This window comes from Lutjanus erythropterus, chromosome 22, assembly GCF_056507025.1.
Source record: "Lutjanus erythropterus isolate fLutEry1 chromosome 22, fLutEry1.hap2, whole genome shotgun sequence".
NCBI lineage: Eukaryota > Metazoa > Chordata > Actinopteri > Lutjaniformes > Lutjanidae > Lutjanus > Lutjanus erythropterus.
This window is the reverse complement of record NC_139338.1, coordinates 13,747,863-13,774,297: the sequence shown is the minus strand read 5'-3', so window position 1 is coordinate 13,774,297 and position 26,435 is coordinate 13,747,863. Positions and strand designations below refer to the sequence as shown.

At 41.0% G+C, this 26,435-nt stretch overlaps 1 protein-coding gene across 2 annotated transcripts; it reads left to right on the top strand.

The window, feature by feature from the left end:
* The first annotated feature begins 272 nt into the window (after window positions 1-272).
* Window positions 273-17,239, top strand: tmem168a (transmembrane protein 168a). 2 transcript variants are annotated; one of them, XM_084711199.1, is made up of 6 exons: window positions 273-329; window positions 1,816-2,750; window positions 3,767-4,042; window positions 7,493-7,635; window positions 11,665-11,942; window positions 15,042-17,239. In XM_084711199.1, exons 2-6 carry the CDS (start codon window positions 1,917-1,919, stop codon window positions 15,590-15,592), a joined length of 2,082 nt encoding a protein of 693 aa, XP_084567325.1. In that variant the 5' UTR covers window positions 273-329; window positions 1,816-1,916; the 3' UTR covers window positions 15,593-17,239. The 2 variants fall into 2 exon arrangements, with proteins under 2 accessions (XP_084567325.1, XP_084567326.1); XM_084711200.1 differs by lacking the exon at window positions 273-329 and adding an exon at window positions 338-513.
* Window positions 17,240-26,435: the final 9,196 nt, after the last annotated feature.

Genomic DNA, 26,435 nt, shown 5'->3' with positions numbered 1-26,435 from the left:
ATGCAAAGAAACTAAAAAAAAATAGGTAATAATAATATCTTCTGATTAATTTTGTTTTTATTTATATGGTGTTTTAAAAATATTCATTTACTTAGATTATTTTCAAGACATATTTTTCATTTCTGACACGTTTACACGTTTTTTTTTTTTTTTTAATATACTGCTTTATGTTACTTTACGTTTTCGGTGATGCACGTTAGATAGTGTGAAGAGGAATCATGTCGATAATTCCATCGATCCTGAAAAGCGAACCTTGCGTATTTTGACCCTCGCGAGATGCCGTAGTTGGAATCCGGAAGCGTAGCTGCTGTCATCCAAACAAACAACATGTAAGCAACATTTTGACGATAAAGACATTACTAACTACTAATTTGTTCAGGGCTTGCTTTGACGCTTGTACGCTGGCTGCTGTTTGTTGTTTTGACAGTTAGAAAGACGACATTAAAGCGTGAACCAGAGAGTTAGCTAACCGTGAGGGAAAAGTCAGCAGGGAGGCTAACAGCTAACAGCTATGTAAGTTGAAAACTTACCCGGCTGCTGCTGCTCTGCCACATCGTCACTAACTGACAGCAGCAGGGCCTCAGTCTCTGTTGTAATATGTTGATATACTGCCATAATGATCGACACTTTTATATAGACTGTTTCGTTGCTAATCACTATGTGTAACCATATAATTATTATTTAGTCTGGAAAATCATGTTGTAGCTTATTCTTAGCCACAGGGGTGTGTGATAAATATAGAGGTGAGTAAACTGAAGTCTCACATTTTCCTCCTTATTGATTGATACAGTTGATCTGAAAATAGGTGACTTAAACTCTAAGCTTCATTTCAGAGAGGTGGACAAACTGAGTTAACTTGGGTTAATCCCCACTACACCCCTGCTTAGCCATTTCACCCTTCTCGTTTGGAATTTGTAAATGATGATAAAGCTAGTTATTGAACAAAAATGAAGCTGAAATTATCTTTAACGAATGAGTTCTTACTAATTCATGCCAAATGAGTAACTAAACAGTGTAAAGTAATGAGTTCTTACTAATCCATGTCAAGATGAGTAACTAATTAGGGTAAAGTAATGAGTAAAATGTCATATCAGGCAAGTAAACCTAGCAACTCCCTAGCCCCACCGAGCAACTGTTAAAGTATTTTGATAATCGAGTAATGGTTAATGTCATTTTTCATTTTAAGTGACCAAAAATGCTGCTTTTAGCATCTCTGATATGTAGATTTCCTGCTTTTCTCATTTTAATATAATATTAAACTGAATATTTTTGGGTTTTTGGACTTTTGGACTTAAAACTACATTTAAAGAAATCACCTTGGACTTTGAGAAATTGGGAAAGACATGTTTCATTATTTTCTGACATTTAATAGACATTGCAGGCCTACATTAAACATGACAATAAACTTTAATCTTTGTTATTTGATAACTGCTAATAAGTAAAACACTTTGTATATGGGTAAGGAAAAAGTGACTTACAGCAAGTAGATTTCTGACCCACTGATCCAGTTGGGAAGTAGAGCCTGACAGATACTGGATTTTTGGGGCCTATGCAATGATGATATTAAGGAGTAAAAGAAATCTGGTATTTTTATATCAGCCGATATTGCAATTATCCCTCAATAGTTTTTATGAAAACACTTGACAAAGATGTGTAATGGAAGTAGGATATGTTTTAGTCAGTCGATGACTGAGCTGACCAGTATATCTGTCTGGCTCTACTAATAAGTGTATCATATATGAATTATAATATATATAAATTTGATAGATTGATACTTATTACCTTGATTAACATTGCTTTTTGATTTGTTAACAGGGGTTGATTTTGGATTATGTCATCAAGAGGCGCCGTCCTCCATTTGTAATCCTTTTGTGCACACCAAGGACTTCAACTGCGTTGTTGTTTTCAAGTCAGCCATGGCTCGGGAGGAAGAAGAGGAGGGGCTGACAACTGATGCACCCAAGGAGGTGGACATGTTTACGTCAGTGCGTTGCCTGGGTTACCTGTCCAGTGTCAACCTTCTCGTGGCGGTATGCGTTGGCATGTATGTACGCTGGGAGGTGACAAATGAACCGATGATTCTGGTCATCTTCATCCTGGGCCTGTTTGTCCTGGGGATAGCCAGCATCCTCCATTACTACTTTGCCATGGAGAAAGCCAGCCTCAGCTTGTTCCATTTGTGGTTTGGCTTTTTGCTCGGCCTTCTGTGCTTCCTCAACAGCCCCGCCTTGGCCACAAATGTCAAGGAACTGGTTGCCAACTATCTCCTCCTAGCCAGTGTAATTATGAAAACAATATGGGCTGTAACCGAAAGAATATGTAGTGCCATCCGTTACAAACCCACCTTGCTAACATCAGCTGAACTTCTGGAGCTGCTGGGATTCGGCATTGCCAGCACTACCATGCTTCTTCACAAATCAGTGGCCATAATAGGCTTGGTCGTGGCCCTCGGGTCTCTCATTGTTGACCTGAGGATGAAATCCCTCCTGGCTTTGCCTAACCTGGCCACTTTTGCCTTGGTTACCTCTCTGGTGTTTTTCCAGGCCTTAGGTATTGCAGCCAACCCGTATGCTCTCGGCTGCTACCTGGGCAGGCTGCTGTGTGAGCCCGTGTTGGATGTGTACTTCAGTGGGCTTGGGCCCAGCGAGCGTTGGATACCTGTGCTCTCCATGGGAAAGGTGTGGAGGAGGCTGTCACTGCTGCCTCTGAGTGTGACTGAGCTGGCCTTCTTTGTCCTGGCTGCCTTAAAGGTACAATCAGCATTTTGTGAAAACTGTGTTGTGAGAACATTGACATTTCCATTAGTTTATCCATTAGTCTGTAGGGCTTCTGTGTGACTCATTTCTTACAGTTTGTAACTCCCATGAAACAGTATTTTTTTGAATGATGATCTGGCAGTTTGTATACAGTTTTTTGACAGGTCCTTAAATGGTTTAAAATACATTTTTTTTATGTCAGGCCTTAAAATGTCTTAAAATGCCTTAAAGGAAAAGTCTTATATTTACTGTAATAAATCATACAATGACAAAGATTTGTCATCAGAAATTAAGGAAACATTATAAATTGAAATACTCGCTACGCCTTTGAAATTTTCATCCCAGGCTGGAAAAACTGTTACTGCCTGTTTAACGTTAATTAGAGTTATTTAATTTGATCACACTAACAAAACTACGAAACAAAACTGAGCTGGAATCAGTAAACACTAATGCAAGTTAGGCATTTTTTTCTCTTCATAAATAAGTCCCTTCAGTTCTGAAAAAAGTCACCACTCAGATCTGCGATATTTTAATTTGGTTTCTGTTTTTTAGCTAAATCACTGTTTCTGTGCCTGTTGCGTTAACCTAATGAGCTAAGCTGATGTTAATATGGCAACAAAGGAAAAAAAATCTATGAATTAAGATGGACTTGTAAGAAATCATAGGTCTGAAAACATACTTCAGAAGGTTTGGGTCTACTCTTTAGTTGGGTTTACCCAAAATTAATGAAAATATTTAATTTTTAGCTTTATTAACAGCTAATATTAATGTTAGTGAGTGCATACAGCAAGTTAACTCTTTGTCAGCATCATTAATCGTGTACTGAGATGACTATTTGATGTACACATTTTTGTACTTGTAAAGTAGGTCTTAAATTGGATTCATAATGGTCTTAAAAATATCTTTAAAGGTCTTAAATGTAACTTGCTGAAACATGCAGAAACACTGGTATAGCTTGGTTACATAATTTAAGGCTCTATGTAATGACACTTTCCTCTTGCCTTATATAGCTTGGCCACTTGGAGCTGTGGTATCTGGTGATCCCAGGCTTCTGCCTGTTTGGCCTCTTCTGGTCCATCTGCCACACAATTCTGCTGATCACAATCTGGGGCTTCCACACCAAGCTAAGTGAGTGTCAGAAGGCCTGGCGAGCCCAGCGATCCAGTAGCCGCAGTCTCGACCAAGTCATGGCCTCCAGGGGCATCCGACACTTCTGCCTCATCTCAGAACGCCTGGTGTTCTTCAGTATCCTGTCAACTGTCATATTGGGAGCGGTGTCCTGGCAGGTAGGAGACACAGGAAATATTAATACTACTGTAACTCATATCAGAAATTATTATAGCCAATTTTTCAAAGCATCCAAAGATACATGTTATATTTATTGTACCATTGTTTTTAATGCATTTTTCATGTAATATAATCATATTACTAAACAACCTCTTGTGTATAATCCTTCTGAGAGGAAAATTACTCTTCCTAAACCAACCAAATTCCATTGGCGTAATCAGTAATTTTACCTCGCAGAACATGGGACTTGCAGGTCCACCACTGCCTCAGTAGGTTCACGTTTGACTTAGTGTGTGACTTGAGTGAATCAGAACTATCTTTTTAAAACACAGAAGTCACACAATAACACAAACAAACTAACAGATCGATGCAGTGGTGGACCAGCAACCCCCGTGTTCTGCGTGTTCTGAAATTACTGTTTTATACTATGGAGTTTGGTTGGTTTGGAGAGAGATATTTGGCTCATGTAACAGTGGTTTACTGTCAGAAAAGGCTGTCTGACAGCAAAGAACAGTGGACAGAATATTATAAATATAACATAGCATCACTTACAGTGATATTGATTCTTTCTTGGCCTTTTTTTAAAGCTATTACAAGGAAATTTCATATTGTCGATTGTGGAGGCCCCTGTGGGCAAGAGCAGTCATGCTTCTTCTGTCATAACCACAAAATACACCATCAGAAATAGAATTATCAAAACAAAAATCTCTCCTAGTTTCTTTTTAACTGGATAATGTATTACTCACTTTAACTTTCCCTGGGAAAATGTACAACACATATTTGTTTTATCTGCTTCAACCCATTGGCAGTCATTAAGAATTATATTGTCACATTTTTATTTTATTATTATATTAATTATAACAGCCAATCTTTTTGTGGATGGTCCAGTTAGCTTATGTAGGTCATATAGAGCAGTATCCTCAGAGCTCACTGCCCCGCATGTTTCTCTGCTCAAACACACCTGATTCAGATGATCAGCTCGTCATGAAGCCTCTGCATGAAAGCCTGAAGCCTGATAACGAGCTGATCATTTGAATCAGGTGTGTTTGAGCAGGGAAACATTTAAAACATGCAGGGCAGTGAGCTGTGAGGACCAGGATAGGGGAAACACTGCTCTATATGATCTACATAAGCTAACTAGACTAGCTAACCAGTTAAAAACTCTTGGTAGTAGCTTTAAAGCTGCAAAAATCAATTTTGCTGCTAACCCTGTCCACAGCAGTACATTGAACTATCCCTTTAAGACTTTGACAGAAAAGCTCACAGATCATGATGAGGGTCCTGCTTCAATTCTTCCTCTCACAGCTGAAGCACGATGAGTTTCATGACAAGGCTTCTGTAAACATCACACACACCCATGTTACAAACTCTGGAGAGAGATGCTAGTGGCGGTGTGTCGTTAGTAGTTGCTCCCCAAGCTGAGGCACTTGTGCTCTCATGCGGAACCAATTTAATTAGCACTTTAATATCCCTATCTACTTGCATAAAGAGCAGCAATAACTTATTTAGCCTTATTAGACGTTTACCCTGTAAGAGTCTCATGGGCCTGAGTCCTAATTTGAGATCTGCACATTGTTGATGCCAGTTGCAAATTTGCCTGAGAAAGTGGAAGCTGTCTGCACTTGCATATGAGAAAGTTGGTGTTGAGCTTTTCTTGTGTGTGTTTTGCATCTGTTTATTTGCCCGTGCTGATGAAATGCAGCAATATGTGGTCAACTACTTAAAGGGACAGTTCACCCCGAAATCAGAAATAGATATTTTTTTTCTTTTTAGCTGTGTGCTGATTATCTATCCAGATAGTTTTTGGTCAGAGTTTTTGAGATTTTGGCCACAGAGATGTGTATTTTCTCCCTAAAATAATGGAACTAAATGTAAATCTGCTTGTGGTGGTCAAAGTACTAAAAAAGACTTCAAAAAAACTCAACACTGTCTCTTCCCAGAAATCATGACCCGTGACATGACAAGATAATCCACAGACCTTGTTGTGGGTACTTTCATTTTCTTACTAACGAAGGCCCTGCAGAAGGAAGTGTGCATCTACTCGTGGACCTGAGGCTTGTAACCCTGTCGTCCATGAGTAGATGCACGCTTTTTCCTGAGTATTGATATGGTTAGCGGATCTGGTTCAGTAGAAAGAAAACAGTTCCTACATGAAACTGCTCACAAATAATTGATTAGTCATTGCAGCTCTAAATATATATGTTTTTATCATGGGGTGAATTGTTCCTTTAAAGCCATGTGTCTTTCATGCATACACACACAAAGTAGCATTAACATTGGTACAATTCAATGCAGTCTCAGCAATAAATATACAGAAAGTGTAGGGGTGTTCAGCTCTATGCAAATCCTGAAGGCCACAGTTTATGCTGTTACATTGGATTCACTGCTTTCCATTGAATTGAAATGAAAGAGCCAACCAAATAAATTTGTCTGTTCCAAGACATTATTATTTAGATTATATGTATTAAATCTTCTTTTCAAATATCTGTGTGGAAATGCGTTTTAAAGTGTGGATAGACTGAAAAGCAGAATCGCAACTTTGTGCTATTGTATAGAAATGACTTCCCTAATCGGAAGTCAGCTTGTGACTGCAATTTAAGTGCAGAGCTGCTCATGAAAATCTCCCCCTTCTCCCACAGCTGGGGGTCGACTGCTGCGAATCAATTATCAATCTGTGAGAACCACTACCAGATTGTCCTCTTTTATACTGTACTGTGCTTCCTTTGCTAATAAAACCATATTCAGCCACTGGAGAAGGTATAACTGCACATTTAAAGGGTATACAACGTCAAGAAAGGTCAATGAATGAGTGCAAGACATTTTCTACTCAGGCTGTGCCCTAGGCAGCTCAATACATTCTGCAAACTCAAGTGTGGCTTCACTTAACCGTGCAGGTATTGATTTGCATTCCCAGATACATTGCTGTGCTATGAAATCAAAGTGGCTTTTTGAGGATGCTAAATTGCATCGCATTATGCCATCAAAATGACTCAAGAAATTGATTGCACTTAAAGCCTAACAGTGTTTTGTAGCAGAGGAGCTGTGTTATGTCACTACATGGTATTATGTACAAGAACACAGTTTTGTTTGAGGCTAGTTGATTTTTAAGCCTTAAAATCCAGAGAAAAGAAACTCAAGTGGATGACAAGACGAGTTTTATTCTACAGATTAGTAAAGGCTCATACACTGTAGTACTTATCCTGTTTTGAATGGATGCTTGTGATGTATATGTTTAGTCTGCTGTCATACACAGCTTTATGTCTCCATTTAGTCAGGTCCTGTCATGTTTTGTCCTGCGATAATAACACTGTGTCAGTCCTGTATTGTGTAACCGTCTTGCAAAGTGTCACCACCAATTAACTGCATCTGATTGCTGCTTGGTCCAAGTTGTAAGTGGTGAATGAAAGTGACTCTGATCCTTTTGCTTTTTTTTTTTTTTTTTCTTGCAGCCTTACAACGGTCTGTTTCTCAGCGCTCTGCTGGTGGTGTTGCCTTTGGAGTCTCTGGCCCACGGCTTGTTCCACGAGCTGGGCAGCTGCCTGGGGGGAACCTGTGTTGGCTACGCCCTGGTGATACCGACTGCTTACTGCAGGTACTAAAGAGAGAGGAGACACAAGAATATAAAGAAGAAATAGAATAGATAAAATTTCACAAACTTTAAAGGTAGAATCAGTAGAATTTGTAAGTTGATTTCTAAGTCTCATTCTCAGAATATCAAATACTGACATTTTTGGTCTGTAAAGCTTCCTGAGCACAGCAAAATAATGGGAAAATAAGGAAAATACTTGTAAAGGGCAGTGTCACTGCAGGTAGAGAGACCACCACACACTTCTGGTGGCACATAAGTAATGATTTGTGGGGATTTTCAGGGACTTTGAATAAGTGTTGTGGCAGCAGGCATGCAGCAAAAGAGTGAGAAGAGCACTGATGCCTGAAGCACAATGCCACAATGAGAGTGCGTTGGAGATATGATGCAGTGAGAAGAGTGTAATGGCAACTCAGGATTGGGTGTCTGAACTGATTCACAGACTTTTATTAGTCATTCAATCTATAAAATGTCAGAAATGTTATTTTTTTAAGTGTTGCCAAAATTTCTCAGACTGAAAGTAACATCAATGGTGTAGTGTTGTTTATTTAAGAACCAGAGCACACCTATGTCATGCCCGTGCATTCCTGTGCGAGCTTAAATTGTGGCTCATTTCAGGTCATTTAAACGAGAACTTTACAGACATTAGTCAACTGTAACTGATCACAGGATCAAATAATAAACTGATTGCATGTTTCATCGTGTTGAGAATGTTACACAGCCATTTGTTTACATGAGCGCTCTCCCTCTCTCTGCTGCAGTTGCGAGTCTGCATCAAACTTTTCTCATTAATTAAATGTCAATATGACAACTCTGACCATTCAATCATTCTCTTGTCTCTCATTTGAAAATGTGAGGCACTCAGGGCACATCAGCACTGCACAAAACTCTTACTGCCTATTGAAAACAACTAGACAAGGCACTTCTCATGGACAAACTGCTCCATCTGATCAGGGCCACATGCTTTAGTGATGCTTCAATCTTCGAGCACTTAGAAAAAAGCAGATTGTGCAAACTGTGAATATTCTATTTCCTCACTCTGAGAAGTGACAGGGTGTCTTTCCGGTACATTACGGCAGCACTACAGCTACATCTGCAAATTACTTTTTTTGTCTGAACCCAAAGATTTTACAGTTTATAATGAGACAAAACAGAGGAAGAAGGCAGACTAGGGGTTTATGACACTCACCATGTATTCCAAGTCCAGCTAGGAACTTTTGCTAAATGCCATCCACCATTTTTATCGCCTAATTACCAGTTATCCCTCTGCTGTCTACTAAAGGCAACAAGTCAGATTTAAAAAAAAAAAAAAACAAAGGCAGAGAAAGGCAAAAAAAAAAATCCCATATTTGAGAAATGTGGTAATTTACTTTTGTGTCAAGGCTGCAGTTATTTTCATTATGGATTGATTTCAGTTAAGTTAGTCTGTAAAATGTCAGAAAACAGTGAAATATACTGACACTGTGCTCTGGACTGTCTGACCACCCGTCCAAACTCCCCAAAATACAGTTTACAGTTACATAAAATATAGACAACACAAATGCTCACAAATAACAAGTTGCAACCAAATAAATGCCATAATGTCAAAATAATTGCAGATTCATTTTCCGTGGATCATCTAATCAATTGGTCTATTCATTTTTCTTTTTTCCAGGATTACAACTGACTAAATGAGTAATCAAATAATTGTTTTAGTAGCTCGCATGAATGTTTCATATTTGTTTTAGGTCTCTAGCTCAAGCTCCCCTACTCCAGCTATTTACTTGCCAGCTAAGCATGCCTTTGTTTGACAGTCTACACACTAGACCAATCACAACCTTCGCAGCAGCAAAACACACCACATTTACACCCATAAACACTCACTGGACCGACTCTGCCCCACGTCTAAGACTTTCTTGGCATTGCAGGCGCTGGTAAATATGATCACTCATTCCAACTCCCTCCTCAGTTAACACAAAACCAACTGGATAAATAGGCCAATAACTATGCATAAACATGCCGCTAATGTTCGGGCCCTTAAGGGATCGTTCCTGCGCTCCCTCCGCAGCATACTAAGTTGCTCAGCTGGAGCAGTTAGCCATTAGCTGCTGCCGCCCCTGCCTCTCCCGGTGCCCTCTCAGTCGACCAAGCGTTTTTTAAAATAGCTGAGTTAGTTTTGATGATGCCGACATCAGTTATACATTAGTGCTTCTATCTTCGAGAGCCACGCGGAGGTCTTGGAATCTGGCCTGTGGAGATTTTTGGTTGGTACGTGCAATATATTTCTGTCCACTCTCTGAATATTGAACCCTGATATTGATAGTTAGCTTTAGCATTCAGAGGGGATGCAAGCCGTACTGGTGTTTAACTCTCCAGGTGATTCTGGATGCAGACCCATGTTCTGCTGGAGCTGCGGGCGCTCTGTATGCGAGGCCGCGTGTGAAGAGTCCACAGGGAGGGCCGAGAGCATGATGAGAATGCAGCAGTGTATAATCGGCTGTTTGATGGCTGCAGATCATGTTTTCACAATGACAAGAGCCCCACAGGGAGATTAGAGAGATAGGGGTGAGAAGGGAAGGCGCACAGGGTAAAAACAGGCAGGGTGAGACGACAGGAAGAAAACACAAGGAGAGGGCTGAGGTTGTAAATGGCGAGGGAGGGCGGCGGCAAAAGCAAAAAAAAAAAAGGGACAAACGGCAAAGGAAGGAGAGGCATTGTGAAAGAGGGGAAGGAGGGAGGGGTGGAGCTCTGAGAGAGCTGTGGAGAAGAGGACAGGATTTTTTTTTAAGGATGAAAGAGAGTGTAACAGGGGAAGATGTGGTCTGAATCTCAAACTACAAGATTTCAGTACCATAGGCGCCGCGAGATCTGAAAAGATCAAATGGGTTTAGGTGAACGGCGAGCTTGCCAAGCCATGCAAAGGTTGCAGCATGTCTCTTTCTGACCAAGTGCACTGTGTCTTTATAGCAAGACATAAATGTCCTCTGTACTTACAAATATGAAGAAATTTGATCATCTAATTCTCCAAAAGACACAAAAGAATATCAAATGCAAAGCTAGCTTAAAAGGTTATTAAACGGTTATTTTCATTGTCGATTTATCTGCTGATTATCTGAAATGTTCCCGAAGCCCAAGATGACATCCTCAAATGTTTTGTTTTGCCTACAACCCAAAGAAATTAATTATAATTAATTAATTATAGACAGCCTTTTCTGATGGGTGTAATGTTACCTCACACAGCACAGGTGTTGCCAAATTGGGGACGTGCTGACCGCCATCTACTGTACATAATACACTGACTATCCATAAGTAGCTCATACAACCTTCAGTTCAAATAACTCACACTATCCCTTTATCACAAGGGGTGTCTACATTAAATAAAGATAAACTTTCTCTGTTCTTGTCAAGGTGAGGTCAAAGGTGATATTGCAGGAAGCAGGTAGATTAGTTGGCAGAGTTGTGCAGATATCTATAAGAATGAAATATGACTTTGCCGTCCGCTTTGGCCATGAATGGATAGAAAACGTATGTCTGTAGTGAATAGCTGGCAGCCTTGAGTCTGTGTGTGTGTGTGCCTCCTTTGTGTTATCATCCGCTTGCTATCATGAGGGCTTTGTGCCACATGCATCCACACACACTTTTCTAAAATCACTTTGCCCTCAGCTATCTTTAACCTCACTTCTCACTCTCATTTCTTGTCATTCTCCTCTCCATACCCCCTTCCTTTCTTGCCATTTTCTTACCTTCCTTTCATTCTTGACTCCCTTTACATCCCCGAGGCTAATGTCATTTCCTTCAGCAGTTATCCACCACTCCTACTCCTTCCATATTCTTTCCCCCCATCTCCTCTCATCCTCTTTAACTCCTCTCTCCCTGCTGATGCAGACAGCTACCCCACCCTGCTATGTGTCAAACTATCAGCTTCTCACTCACTCATTTCTCGTTTGCTTGCGCCACATCTCTCTGCTCCTGACAAGCCACCTAACTCAAGTCTCCCTCGGAGTAGATAAAAAAAAAAGTTTTTCTTACATCCTCTCACCTGTCTCTTCTGTCCAGCGCTGATGGCCAGCCCACTCTCCTACCACCTGAGCAGGTACAGCAGCTCAACCTGCGCTCCACGGGTATGCTGAACAACGTGCAGCGCCTCTTCTCCCACCACATGATCCAGACGTTCGGCTGCGACTACTCCACCAGCGGCGTCTCACTGGAGGCCTTGCAGTCGAAGCTGCGCAACTTCCTAGAGCTGCGCACAGAGGATGGACCCCGTCATGACACCTATCTGATCTTCTACAGTGGCCACACACGCAAAGGCACTGGCGCCTGGGCTCTGGCTGGTGAGAGCAGCACACATTTTTAATTTTCTTCACCTTCTAGGAGCACAGTTAAATCCCTTCTTACTCAATTAATTTATGTGGATGCATTAGGGATGCAATCTTCAAATTTAGCTGAAATGAGTATGAAAATTACTAGTCTGACTGTTTTTTATTTGACCACTGTGTGCTCATCATGGCACAGCAAGGCATTTTTATTTATATAGCATATTTCATTACAAGTAGCCTCGCCGTGCTTTACAATTAAGTGTATACAGCAATAATATGAGGTAAATAAATAAAATACAACAACCATCCAAAAGACATTGACAATCCATTCTACATCTAAAGTACAATGAAAGGTCAGCCAAAGGTGAATGTACTCATTGTGTGTATACAGTATTTTGTAATAATGATCATATGAATTCTTGCAGTAGGTGCTTCACCTTGTGTTGCCTTGCATTTGACTGCATTTGAAAACTCTTCTAGTTTTCAAATGCAGCCCTTTGGTAAGATGTTTTGAAAACAGATAACAGCTCTATTTATTATGTACATTAATTACATACAGTCATACATATGCATTAAAGTGTTCAGGCTGATTGGGTCCAGTAGAATGCAAGATGTGGACAAGCTCCAGGCCTGTTGGTCACTCACACACTCACACACACGACTCATCGCATGATCTCCTTCAGGCTTACTTCTGGCGGAGATGCTGAACACATTTGGAACATGACAGGTGGTGTTGATGGAGGGGTGTTTGAGTTCATTTGACACAGCTGTGCAGGCTCATAAAATACAAAAAAAAGGGTGGGAGCTGCTAGATTATTATTCCATGACAGTGACATTTGGTGCGGTTGTCTAAAAAAATCAGCTTTATTAGTATACATCATGATTTATTAATAAGCATTACATGTTCAGTGTATCTTAATTCACTAAAGAGGATGAGCGCAGTTACTTTAACTTTCATGCATAGAAGAATAATTTATTTTGGCATTTTGAAACATCTTTGCTGTTGCATTCACAGCAGGTGAAAGCTTTTCTGTAGGATGCTGACAGACACTGTTGCATCAAGTAAAGGCAGTTTTTGCAAACACCAGAAAGAAAGATTACTTATGTCACCTTCAATCATCACAATGAACATGTTGGATATCAGGTTTATCTCTTCAAAATTGGCCAGTAGTTTTCACAAATAGTTAAATACAGCAACAACAAAAAAACGAAAGTATTTACTGCAGAGCTGTTGGATTGCATTAATTGGATATTGTGTTCTTGCAAACTGGATTTGCATTACTGTCTGATTTCCATTCTTTTCGTTGCCTCGCCTCTCGGTCAATCAGAGTCCGATTTGCACAGATCAGACGAGTGAGCCAAAAGAGTGAACGTAGCTGTGAAGGACGCAGCGCAGACGTTTGTTTTCCAGTAGAGAGGATCCTGTGAAAGTTGCAGACGGTCTGCTGCGACACGAGCATTCCCACAGCAGAAATGAGAATCGCAGCAGGTTAACAACACCGTGTCAGCTCCGGCTCTTCTGTTCTGTTCAGAGATTACTTGACACATTATCTCTGCATGCTGCTGCAAACACGGGGAAAAAAAATCCCCCATTGAAAAGATAATCACTTGCCTGTGTCACCATGCTGAAGGGACGTTTTCAGTCAGTGTTCAGTGGATAATTGTATACATTTAGAAAAAGTGTGCTTGTTTTTGGCAGAAGTCCTAATTGAGAACAGTCTCTCCTTTCAAGCCATACTTTCACTCTGATTCCTGCAGTTATAAAGACTTTGTGTGGCGGTCTTGTCCAGTTTTAAATCATGTATTTTCTCTGTTAATCACAGTGGATGCATGCTAATTGTTTTAGTTATGCAACAACTGTGTCTCCAAATAGAGCTTTTACATGGCAGCCATATTGATATGATATAGTGGGGAAAACATAGATGTTACCAATTACACTAATTAAGGTTCTGTTCCATTCAGGTAACTTCCTCCCTTATGATGTTATCTAAAATCTTTTATTATGACGCAGCAGAACATGAAACAGTAAAATAAAGCAGAGACCTGAAAGTACAAACAGAGATGCAGGAGAAAACTAAACTTAAAACTACAGAGATTCAGTTAGAAGCCGCAAAAGTGCTGCAAGCTGAACACACAAAGACTTTTAAAAAGATCTTTCTGTCTGCTCTTGTGCAAACGAGTCTCAGGGCACATCAGAAAAAAAACAAAGGCAAACTCATCTACTGGCAATGGGAAAAGGGTCAATGACCTGTTATTAGTGGGTTTAGCCATGTTTAAAAAAATATTTAGCTTGGTGTAAAATCACAGCAGCACATTGCATAGCTTCCATGCTGGCATCTACTGTAGATAATACACTGACTATTGATAAGTACCTCATACAACCCAACATCAAATAATCCAAACTATCCCTTATATTAGTATCACTGGTAACACCTGTATTTACCTTACTATTTCAGATCAATATGGCTGCTGTGAAAAGGGGAATCAACTTGTAGTTTTTTAGGTGGAAGAAGCCCAATTTCCTGTCCAGTATTGGTAGCGTTGGTCTAGAGCCAGCAATAGGAGTAATTTTTCTCCTTGGCTCTTATTTACTTACCTCGCAGTTTCCTACAATAAGTAATGACTTTGAGGTAAGGAAATAATTTGGTGCATCTGCGGGTGAGGTACCACAGCTCTGATCTTAGTACTTTGGATCTGCCATCTGGAAAACGGCATCTTTCTGCAATTTATGGGAGCTGTGATGACAGCAGTTAGACAGACAGACAGTCCTGCAAGTGAAAGTTGACAGGTTTGATCCCTGAAAAGCCTCTGTGTCCATCAACAGCCGCGTGTCCTGTTGAAATGTCCTTGAACGCGACACTGAACCAGTAGTGGCTCTGGAACCATGACTTTATATCTCTGAAAGTGAGTTTGGGCAAGAGTTCTGGCTGTAAACATAAAAATGCAAATGAACCTGACACATACTGCAGAGATATGTAGTTCAAAAAGAGCTTTTATCTACAAAACATATAAATACATATTTATAATTCTCTCCTTTCCCAACTCTTCCTCCTTCCTCTTTTTCTTTCTCTGTCCCTCTTTCTGTCACTCTCTATCTGACCCTCTCTGCTGCAGGAGGTGAGAGTCTCCACCTGGCCCAGTTGCTGGAGTTGTGGAAGGAGAAGAACGCAGGCCACTGCTCCCGTCTAATCCTCGTCCTGGATACCGAAAACTCCCTGCCCTGGGTGAAGGAGGTGCGCAGGATTGAGGGCGTCTACATAGCTGTGCAGGGGGCCGAGCTATCCGTCACCAGGGTGGACCCAGAGGCTGGAGACGTCCCCTACCTCGGGGACTTCACATCCGAGTGGGTGGAGTTCAACTGTAACCCAGACAGCGACACTCAGTGGTCAGAAAAGGGAAGGACTGTGACGGCCATCTATGGCGTTTCCAAGCGCTGGAGCGACTACACGCTTCATCTGCCCACAGGAAGTGACGTGGCCAAGCACTGGAAGACCCACTTTCCCAAGGCTACATATCCCATGGTGCACCTCTCCAACTGGTGCTGCGGCCTCAACCTGTTCTGGATATGTAGCGTCTGTCTGCGTTGCTTCAGGCGGTGTAAACTGGCTTGGTTCCCACCAGCTGTACTGGACACTGGGCAGGGCATTAAACTGGTGCACTCTTAGAAATGTGGGAAGTTGTTCATTTTGGCTCTGATACTTCGTGTTTTTTCAGAGGTGGTATGAGGTCAGGTGTTTATAGAAAGGGGAAAAATACTCCCTCATCTATAATACCAGATTTAACCCCATTAGTAAAATGTGGCTTTCTGTCAGAAAGGTTGTACAGCTCCCTCCAAATGTCTTTTGCATGATGCAGAGATGTCAAGCTGGTATTTTCATAGCAAAACATCGGCTCAATATTACATTATGTAACCCAAAATGAGGGAGTGAAAAGCCAAATAAAACAACTTCTTGCATGCTTTTTATGGTGATGTAAAAAAATGTCAATTGCTATGACAATTACTGTGGATAAAAACCATATGAAGTATGTAACTTTGGTGTCTTTATGTAGGGTAAAGATTCTTAAAAAATTAAAACCAAATTGACCGTAACTACCACCCCTTTCTTCTCTGTGGTCCAACAACAGTTCTAACTAGCTAACTACTCTACATCAATCATTAGATAGCTGGTTACATCTGGTGGATGGTTAGCAAAATGCTAGAACACATCGAAGTACGGGAAACGGCAAAAGTACCAAGCTGGCTCAACTGTTATTGGTGCACAGAGCAAAAAGGGACAGAAATTCAGAAGGGTCACTTGTGTACTTCTGTTTATGTGTTTATATTCTAGGGCCATGTTTTATTATGTTTTTGAATATTGTTTTTCCATTACTGCATACTTATTTCTTTGGAAAGGTTTCTTTTGTTATAATGCTTTTCTCATAACAAACATGGTGTCTTAAAGTGCCTTAAATGGATTTGGGGTCACCTTCAATATTGATTCCTAATTCTTTACATGTAAATGTATGTACATATAGTATAAATACCCTTGCCTTGCCTCTTATTTATATTCAGAGGATTTAGCTCTTAACCTGTGTGAGCAGGGAGTGTCTTCCTCAAGCCTTTGAACAGGATATACAAAATGACTTTTTGGGGCTGAACTTGGTGACCCTTTGGTTATAGGACAGTCTTAGCAAGATGCCAACCTGCCACTCTTGCTGTGGGATCTTTTCCTCATCGCTTTCAAACAGTTTAAATATGCATTTATTCTTGAATCGAACAGTGGGACAAAGTATCATCACTAGACTGTGGGCCAGTATTGTGCCTCATGCTGTTTATTTACACAAATTAATTCAAGCTGAAGAAGTCATTTGCTCTGTACAAACACAGTACATTGGAGTTCTGTTGCTGTTGTCCTCACCACGCTGTGAAACAGTGACTTGTCATGCAAAGCGACAAATCAAGAAGCTCCCAATGCTTTCTTTTTTTATTGGTGCACTGACTTTCGGACCATCGCTGATTTCCTACTTTCTTTGCTGTGTTGGATCTCTCTTCCACACATTCCTTAACTGTGGAGCGGTTTGCTGCCTTAAAGTTTGTTTCACTGTGACGTTTCCAAGAGGTCAAGTTGTATTTTTCCACGTGTAGTTTCCCATGTGCCTGACTTAGAGTTATGCCTGAAAATGTCAAAATTAAACTTGGAAAAAAATCTCATTGCTGTTGCTGTTGTTGTAGTTGTGAGAAATGCAGGGAGACAACACAAATACATGCAAAGCTCAATTCCAAAAAAGTTTGGATGCTTTGTAAAATGAAAATAAAAATAGAATGCAATGAATTTTAACGACTTCTATTCAGTTGAACACGGTAGAAGAAGATATTTAATGGAAAACCAATTTTTGAAACTATTGTTTTTTTTGTAAATATACACTAATTCTGAGTTTTGATGTCTGCAGCATGTTTCAAAAAAGTTGGGACAAGGGCAGTAAAAGACTGGGAAAGTTGTGGAATCCTCTAAAACATCAGTCTGGAACATCCCACAGGTCCACAGGTTAAAAGGTTGGTGGTTTTGGAGCAACTCGTGACGCCACCCAGATGACGTCTCTTTCAGGGACGTCCCTGATTATTTCACAGAGACGATGCCAAGACACATTGTACAATTTCACTTTGAAAACTTCAACAATCAGTGTCCTCTCGAACGCTCACTGAGCATTGTTAAAAGAAACGGTGATGTATCACAGTGGTAAACAACTTTTTTGAAACATGTTGTAGCCTCCAAATACAGAATAAGTGTATATTTAAAGTTAATCAGGTTGAACATTAAACATATTGTCTTTGCACTGTATTCAGTTGAATATAGGTTGAAAAAGATTTGCAAATCATTGTGTTATTTTATTTTTTTTTTACATTTTGCACTGTGTCCCAACATTTTTAGATTTGGGGCTTGTACAAGTTTGATTAAACTGAAATGGCCAGGCTCGTTTATCATGACTGGCTTTACAGAGGCTGAACAAATACAGACTGTGCTCTGTGGGAAATGCTAGCATTGCCTGGCAAATATTAGAACTGTGGGCTGAAGAAAAAAAAAAAAAACGAGAAAGGGTGTGAAGGGAAAATGAAACAATACATGACACAGTATCTCTGAGGTATTTGCTCACTGAGCTTTCACCTCAGTTAGTCGCAGTACCTGGCTGGACATGTGTCCAAGGCGCTGCTGGGTATTTTCACTGGTCTCAGAAAGCAGGGCTCGTGCCTGAAGGGCGCTATTAGGCACAGAGCAAGGTTTGGGGAGACCTTGGAAAGATGAAAGCTGACATTAGGAGCAACTTTTCATAACAGTTTTCAGCCATAACGCGCAACGGGAGCAGTGAGCGGAGGAGAAAAGGGGTATGAACCAGAGCAACCTTTCACCGCTCTTAACTTGCTGTGCTTGGGTGCTGTAAATATCAAACCATTAGGCAGGTATGAGCAATAAGCTGAGTACTCACAGTGCAATTAGTGGAAAAAGAGACAAGTATAAATGCGGTCTTGTGTGGGTGTTCTTTTCATTTCTGTAGCCGGGTGCAAGCTGTGGCTATAGCTAAAGTCAGGGACTTATGTATATGGCAGGAATCATTTATGAGAATATTAGATTACGGGCCGGATTCATCTCCTAAACTGGATTAGGTAATAAAAGAGCCAGCCGCCTCTGAGGCCCATGTGGATGTGCTGAGTCAGAGCCCTCCGCACACACATAGATACATGCGTAGACACAACCGCACACACCAATTCTCCACCGCCTCTCTCTGCTCCTGTTTCCCTACAGCTGAGTCTCTCGTCTGTGGGTAATTACAGCCTGTCATGGGGCGTTACCTTCTAATGCAGGCAAAGTGATGTGCCTGACGCTTGCCTGCAATTTATTTGGGGAAATAAATGTGCTTTTATAGCCCAAGTTGAATCTTAGCACAGGGACTGGAGCAGCAAAATGCATCAGCTGTTCCTCTGTCATTGTTTATTCAAATCCGTCTGAAGGCACAGAGGGAGGTGGCAGTTTTATGTCTCGTTCTTCAATGCAGTTTTAACTTCCCTAAACTACATTTTGAGATTTTGTTTTGGTGTTTACCCATTGGTCTAGTTAATATTATATGTATGCTCCCATTAAGAGTTTTTTTAACGTGTTGCTGATAACTGGCACAACATTAACCGAAAATGTGTTTAATATTCCTGAGCATTCTTCAGTGTTTGGCTTTTGCTGGAAAATGATTAAAAAACGTTGACGACCCATCCTGCACCCTGGTGTGCAATGAAATTTGCGTCCAATGAAATGCTCTCTCACTTCTGATGTTGACTGAGTGTAGAAGGAGAATAAATCCATTCACCTGAGCGAACTGGAGTGTTTCAAAAGTACAACTTTGTAACTTTATTCACTGATTTGGGTGAAACTGAAACATATTTTCTGGAGAAAATATTTCCTAATTTCCTCTCTAATGTCCTCCAGCTGTTGGGCTTCAACCGTGAGTGATTTAATTACAGAGTTTCCTGATGGATAGTTGTTGTTGACAGTAACTGGCAGCATAACTGGGCTCAGCAACCTTCCAGTAAACACCGGGACAAACATGGCCTCCAAGATAGTACAATGCCAACAGAGATTCCTGGTTGAAAGATGGCTTTACTTCTTCCAAAAGTAACTTAGCTAACCGTTAACTGCTGTTAGCTTGGTTAACCACGACTCAGCTCCGGGGTGCTGGAGGCCAAACAGCAAATTGGCTACTGTAACTGGCAATCAATGTCCCCAGCAAGTCCCTAGATCCCTGTTTTACACGGTACGCAATAAGCAGTCCAAAGGCCGTTTCATCGAAACGTTAAAGACTGAACTCTACAGGGAAGTTGACTTGGTTTGATAATTGGCTGTCAATGATTTTAAAGCTAAAATGAGCTCAGGGTGCTGCTGCTTTTTCAAACTAGGCAGCCTCCATCTCTTCTACACCTCAGTGACTTCCAGCAGGCGTTCATTTTAAGCTAAATGTACTAGAACCAGATATATACATAAATGCTGAATGTCCCCTTTTCCCTCCCTCCTGGAACAGAAGGAGTAATGGGATGAGAGATTACAGATTCAGCAGCAGCGTCGCTGTTCCAACTTTCGTGCCCTGCTTTTCAGGAGGCCTGCTTGCTGTGGCACGCAGTAGGTCCGACATTGAAATGTCAAAGCCATTATCTCAAATTACAAGGGCTGAGGATGCGTTTAGTGGCCGTTTAACCGTGCAGCGCTCCCTACTATGCAGACAATCATTTGGAAGAGGCTGCCAAAATCTGCCTGTTCTCAGGCGTCTCTTTCATCAGAGCACTTTCTCTGAAACCCATATGGTCATTTAATATGAGATAGTATGCATCAGACACTACATTATTTGGCAGGATGGTGCACATGATTAACTTCCTGCCAGGATGCTGGAAAAGAAAATGTGGCTATTTTGGATCTTTATCTTACTTCTGCTGGGAACAATATAGTTCAAGGATTAGTTGTTCAACACGCTTATTCACTTTCTTGCTGAGAGTTAGATGTATGCAGCTGGAGTCACCAGCCAGTTTAGCTTAATTTATCTTAGCTTAGCGTATTTCATTCCAATTCCCACTTCAGCATATTAGCACATTTCATTCCAAATGAACTGGGAGGTTGGAATTTACTTGTTCCCAGTTGGAAGTTTCAACTGTAACCCTAACCCTGACTTGGAAAGTTGGAGGAACCTCACCAACTTTGACCTCAAAATTTAAGATGGCTATTTTCTGACTTGGTGTACTCGAACATTCATTCCCAGCTCTTACTTTTGGGTAAGGTAGATGGAAGGCAGCATAACCCCCCCATCATTTTTAAAGGGTTACAGTAGGAGTAGCATTTTTTGAGGTTTTTTATATCACTATGTAACTTCCCAGTAGTTTAACTTTTGGTTTTGGTTGAGGTACATATATTTTAGCATCAAAACACTACATTCCTAAGTCCTTCTAAAGATGTTTTCCAGCATGACCTGCCATTGGTTTCTGCATAATATCGCTGCTACAAATAACGCCCCCTAGGTTGACGGAGGAGAGGGGAAGGGAGGGCATCAGTGCTCTAACCTCACTGCTTTTTGCTAATGGCTGAGTGGGTGTTGGCCCTTTAAACAAACACGATATAACATGCTAATTAGTTGGCTTTATATTTGCTGGTTGACAGATTTTGTAACGTTTGGACAGAACCAGGCTAGCTGTTTCCGCTTTTTTCCAGTTTGTGCAAAGCTAAGCCGACTGAAGCTTCAGTATGTATTTAACATACAGACATGAGTGGTTTCCTGATCTAACTCTCTGCAAAAAAAAACAAAGTGTATTTCCGAGATGTCAAACTCAGTTTTTGTCTGGTGCACATGAACGTGATCAGGCTTTTCTAGCGGGAACCAAAACCCGCTTTGACTGGAGGGCAAAAGTTTTGATCCCCTCAACATTCACTGTCGAGATAAGAATATCAGCTAGAATGTATAGATTTTCAAACTCAAGGCAGAGATGTGAAGAGATTATTCATGGTACAAGGATTGGAGTTACTCTGGGCGAGGATTTACAAGCTGATGCAGAACGGGGGGTAGGGTGAGGCACACACTGAAGCCTCAGTTATTAAACATATGCCTTCTTGTAAAGTGAAGGTCAAAATTTTGGCAGGATGAAGGAATTAAGAGTATTTTTTGGAGTTTTGTGCGGACGATTTTGTCTTATTGTCATCTGGTTCCCATTAACACATAAAAATTCCTTCATTGTCTTATCTGGATGAAAAAACACGCTAATGCTGAATATAAATGCAAGCAGCTTGCACTGGAGTCAGAATGTGAACAGATGCAGAAGAAATCCAGGGCCCTGTGACATCTGATCACATAATATGAGCTGTGATTGGGACCTTTTCCAGGTGTGTCATCAGTATGGATTGCTGATTTTGAACTCGTCCTTAATCAAACGAAGCTGCTGTGGATATTGGCTCTTGTAAGCAGCCAAATATATTTAGTATGAGCCAGATGATGCCGATACGCTTGATTCAATTAAAAGTGTAAATCGGAGGCTAACAAGACTGTCAGCACTGTGGGATCGGAGGTTTGGTAATTAGCTTTGTTGTCACAGTTGGGTTGAGATGGGACAGGGCTAGGCTGAGCTAGGCTAGTGAAACAGATGAGTTTCCTTTGCTGATCTCACAACTGGGAGCCCAGGCGTCTTCAAAGTCAGCCAAAGCAGGCCTCTCCTGCTCAGGGGAAATATCCTTTTGTGTCACCTGGGGGCTGGATGTGGATGGTTGAAATGCTGCAACACTGATAACAGCTTACGTGGAAGTAAGGTCAAGAATAGTTCTGTACACAGCTTTTTTTTATTGTTTGTTGAGCAACATCACATTTCATTGTGCCAGCAAGTCATTTTCTCTCATTTGCACATTACATCTGCTATTTTGAAGACTAAACCTAAAGAGGATTCCTTGACAAAAAAAAGTTGCAAACACAAAAAATCTCTTAACAAGGGTTGACATTTTGGGAAATACACTTTTATGCTTTCTTGCCCAGAGAATTTAGATGAGAATATCAGTACCACTCTCATGCCTGCACAGTAAATATGAAGCTGTAGTTTGAAGCATGTTAGCTTAGCTTGGGGAGCTTTTTCTCCTTCAATTTGATTGTCCAAAGCCAGGCGGCGACTGCCAGAAGTCCAGCATGTTGAGCTTTGAGTCCCAGAGCAAAATCTGTGCATGTTCACATGGGGGGCAACTACTTATTACCCATACAGCTGCGATCAATACTACTTTGTCTCTGCCGCCTTCCCTTTATCCAAATGACCAGAGGTGGCAAGTTCCCATGCAGCTGTGTGAAACGGCCTTTAATTGTAAAGACTGGAAACATGAGAAACAGCTAGCCCGGCTTGTTCTAGAAAAGCAAAGCACTGAGCCCCATGATAGCTGTCTTCACTTCCATTTTTTATGCTAAGCTAACTGGCTGCAGCTTCATAATAACTGTATGTGAGGTATGGTATCAGTCATCTTAGCTAACTTTAGGCAAGAAATAGTATTCCTTTAAAGAAATAGTTTGATATACTTGATTACTTTTAACTATGTGTTCATGTACAGGTCATGGTTGCCTTATATATCCTGTGTTTGGTTTGGAGCATTGGTTGTGCACATCCTGAGAAATTGTACTTAAACACATGCTTAAAAAGCAAGCATATCTTTGTCCTTAGAGGTGCTGGTTGGTGAATTTTGTTTTTTTGGACTTTTGGACAAAGCCAACCTCACTGTTTCCCCATGTTTCCTGTCTTTGCATTAAGTTAAGCTAAGCTAACTAACTACAGGGTCCTGCTACATCTAAACCATACAGATGTAAGAGTGGTATTGACCTTCCAGCCCATTCTTATTCCTGACTAGTCAAATTCTGATATTTTTTCATGCCCCTTAGTGACTCATACAGATGCACATTGGGCTTTTGAGTTATTATAAAAAGGGAGAAGTCTGTGTCTGGAGGAGGTGGGGAGGAGACTGGGGTTTGTGTCCCCTGTTAAATCAAAACATTATGCAAGATTTTACAGCAATAATATTATGTGTGTCATGTGACTTTTGTCTTGTTCTTGTCCTGTATCCAAGTAGTTTCGGTCAAACTTACCCAAGTAATTTTTGTGCCTAAACCTACCCTAAGTGCAGTCATTTCACAACATTAATATTGGATATTCTATTTCTTTGCAAGAAAATGAAAGCAAAAAACAGAATATGGTGTCAGTAAAGAAAAGAGAATGAATAGCAAAGAGGAAAGATTAAAAGATTGAGAGAACATTTTGGGAATGGAACCCAATTCCATCTGGCCTGTATATTTCCCAAAATGTCTAGTCCTTTAACACCTTTAATTCTATAAAATTGATAATGATGGAGCAAAATCTGTTATGGTATCATTAGGTTTCTACTTCACCCTGCAGGGGATACCTCCTGGACATGAACCTGGGACTGACAGGTTGACTGTGGTAGACTGGAGTTACTTTCCAGGACTGTTCTGTGCAATGTTTGAATGTCCTTATGAAACCTCTTTATTGAGCAGAATTTTGAAAGTCAGACAGAGAGCTAGCCCAGCTCCCTGCGCTGTCTCTCTACAGACTCCCATCCTGCCTTGAAAATTCTCTCTCCAGCTAATGCAGTGCTGATGCATGACTCACCTAAGCCTGCTCCTCCGATCTTCAGCCTGTCTGGCTGACGGTAAGTGGGTTATGGAGCCGCACTGGGGGTCTCTTCTCAACCATGACATAACAACGCACTCAGGCAATGACTGGAGACATACCTGTTTACTGCCTGTAACAAGCAGTCAGCTGGCTTTAAGCATTGCGCAGACACTGAGAAAGGTTGGGTTGAAGGGGGATTAAGGGATAGCGGCTTCATGAGGTGATAGATTTACAAGAGGTCTTTTGCTCTCCCACATGTTTATCAGGGGTTGGTTTACTTCTGTGCTCCACTGTCTTGTGTTTGTGTGTGTGTGCGCACAACATTCACTTTACATCCTTTCAGTGCGGGAGACATCCAGAATTTATTCCATGACCTTTCCCGAGAGGCAGAGAAAATCCTAAAGGTAATTCAAGCGGAATTTGTACTTTGAATAATAAGGGAATCCCTTTGTGAAAGGAGCCAAAGCCAAATCACGACCAAAGTTATGCACAATTTTGGCTAAGGCTTCATTATTAGTGCACACACACTTCCTGCTGGTTTTGTGATTGTGTGTGTGTGTGTGTACGTGAATGTGAGAGCGTGCATAGACACACACTGCCCTCTCTTTTTCTGTGTGTATGTGTGTAGTGTCAGCAGAACCCCAGGGGGTCTAGCAGGAGCTCGTTTGATTGCAGCCTCACAGCTGGCTCACGATGTTAGCCAGCCGGGCTCTGAGTGAAGCAAAGAAAGACACAGAGAGGAGAGAGAGAGTGGGGGAGGCGAAAAATTTGAGCAATGGAAAGAAAAAGATGACCCGATAAATCGTGGAGAAAAAAAAAACAGAAGGCAGCTCGTAGGGCTTCGGCTTTACTTTGGCCTCCTGTCAGGCCAGAAAAAAGGAGAGACAATCTGGGATGTGAAAAGAGGAAAGAGGCAGAAACAGAGAAGAGGAAGGATGGATAAAGATAGATAGAGGTGGTGGAGGCTGTGAAACAGAGTGAAGCAGCAGGGAGAGGAGAGAGTACACCTGTCCTTCAGTGATCACACTCACTCAAATATACTCTTTCACACTCAACATTTTATTTTACAGTACAGTAAACATACCATACTTTGCATCAGATTAGACAAAACATATTGTAAAAAAAAAAAGGTTTGTCACAAGTGGAACGTATTTGATTTCACTTTAGTTTACAGTGTTGTATTGTGTCTGTAATTGCTTTCCAATAAATTCTAATAAGGATCTAACTGTTGAAATAAATGCACTTAAGTTTACAGTTAGTTACAGTTAGTTCTGTTGTAATGTGTCATAATTACCCTTTAATAAAGTCTAACAAGGGTCTAATATTGTCTAATAAAGGACATATCATTTCTAGTTTTTGTCTAATGTGACGCAAAGTACAGCTTGTTATGTCTTATTAGTGTATTGTAAAATAAAGTGCAGTGACACATATACGCTGCAAGAAAAATGCCCAGTGTTTGTCCACACACAGATGGTATCGCCGGGGTTTGACTGTGGGATTTAAAGGCAGGCTGAAGCCCTCGCTCATCGTAACTGCTGCGGCCAGAGCCTCATGCTGTTGGGCAATTGGGCAACGGCATGGAATAGCCTAATTTAGAGGCAGATGACTGGATGTCCCTGAACAGGAGGAAAAATAGAGACAGAGAGGCGGGGAGACACTGTGGAGACCATGAGATTTGAGATGTGTGCCTACGTGCTGGCATAAAGAGAAAAAATATATATTGCTGAGGAGAGAAAGAAAAGGAAAATACTCTCATATAGAGGCAAGAAAACACACACACACAATCCCATTGAGGACTGCTGTCATCCATCGCTGTGTGCAGTGTGGGAACATTCCAGACTCATCTGTTTTGTCTGGAGTGCGACTGCTTAGAGAGAGAAATTCACTGAAAAAGAAAAGGAGACTGAGGGAAGCGGAGGGGGGTTGAAAGAGGCGAAGCAGCAAGAGACAGTGAGGGAGAGAGGAAGCAAGGCAAAGAGACAGATGAGAGGGGAAACAAAGAGACAGAAAAGCAGATCGAGTGTTTCTTTGTCTGTCAGGTGATGTGTACGGGGGGCGAAGGAGAAATCTGTTGCTGCACTTCTGGTCCAGCTGTTGCATTTAGATGAAAAGGCCTTTTCTCAGTGACTCATTCGTATGTGCACAGTGTTGGTGCAAACCAGCTACACATGCAAATCTGACTGCCTACCACCATCTATCTTTACTTGAGTGACAAAAGAATAATTTGCTGAAATTTTTATGTTCAGGTTCTTAAATATTCTATCATATAATATCTAATAATAATTCAGGATAATAATAAGAACCTAATAATTCAATGTGACATTTTGGTTGAACTGTGACAGTGAATAAAGATAGAG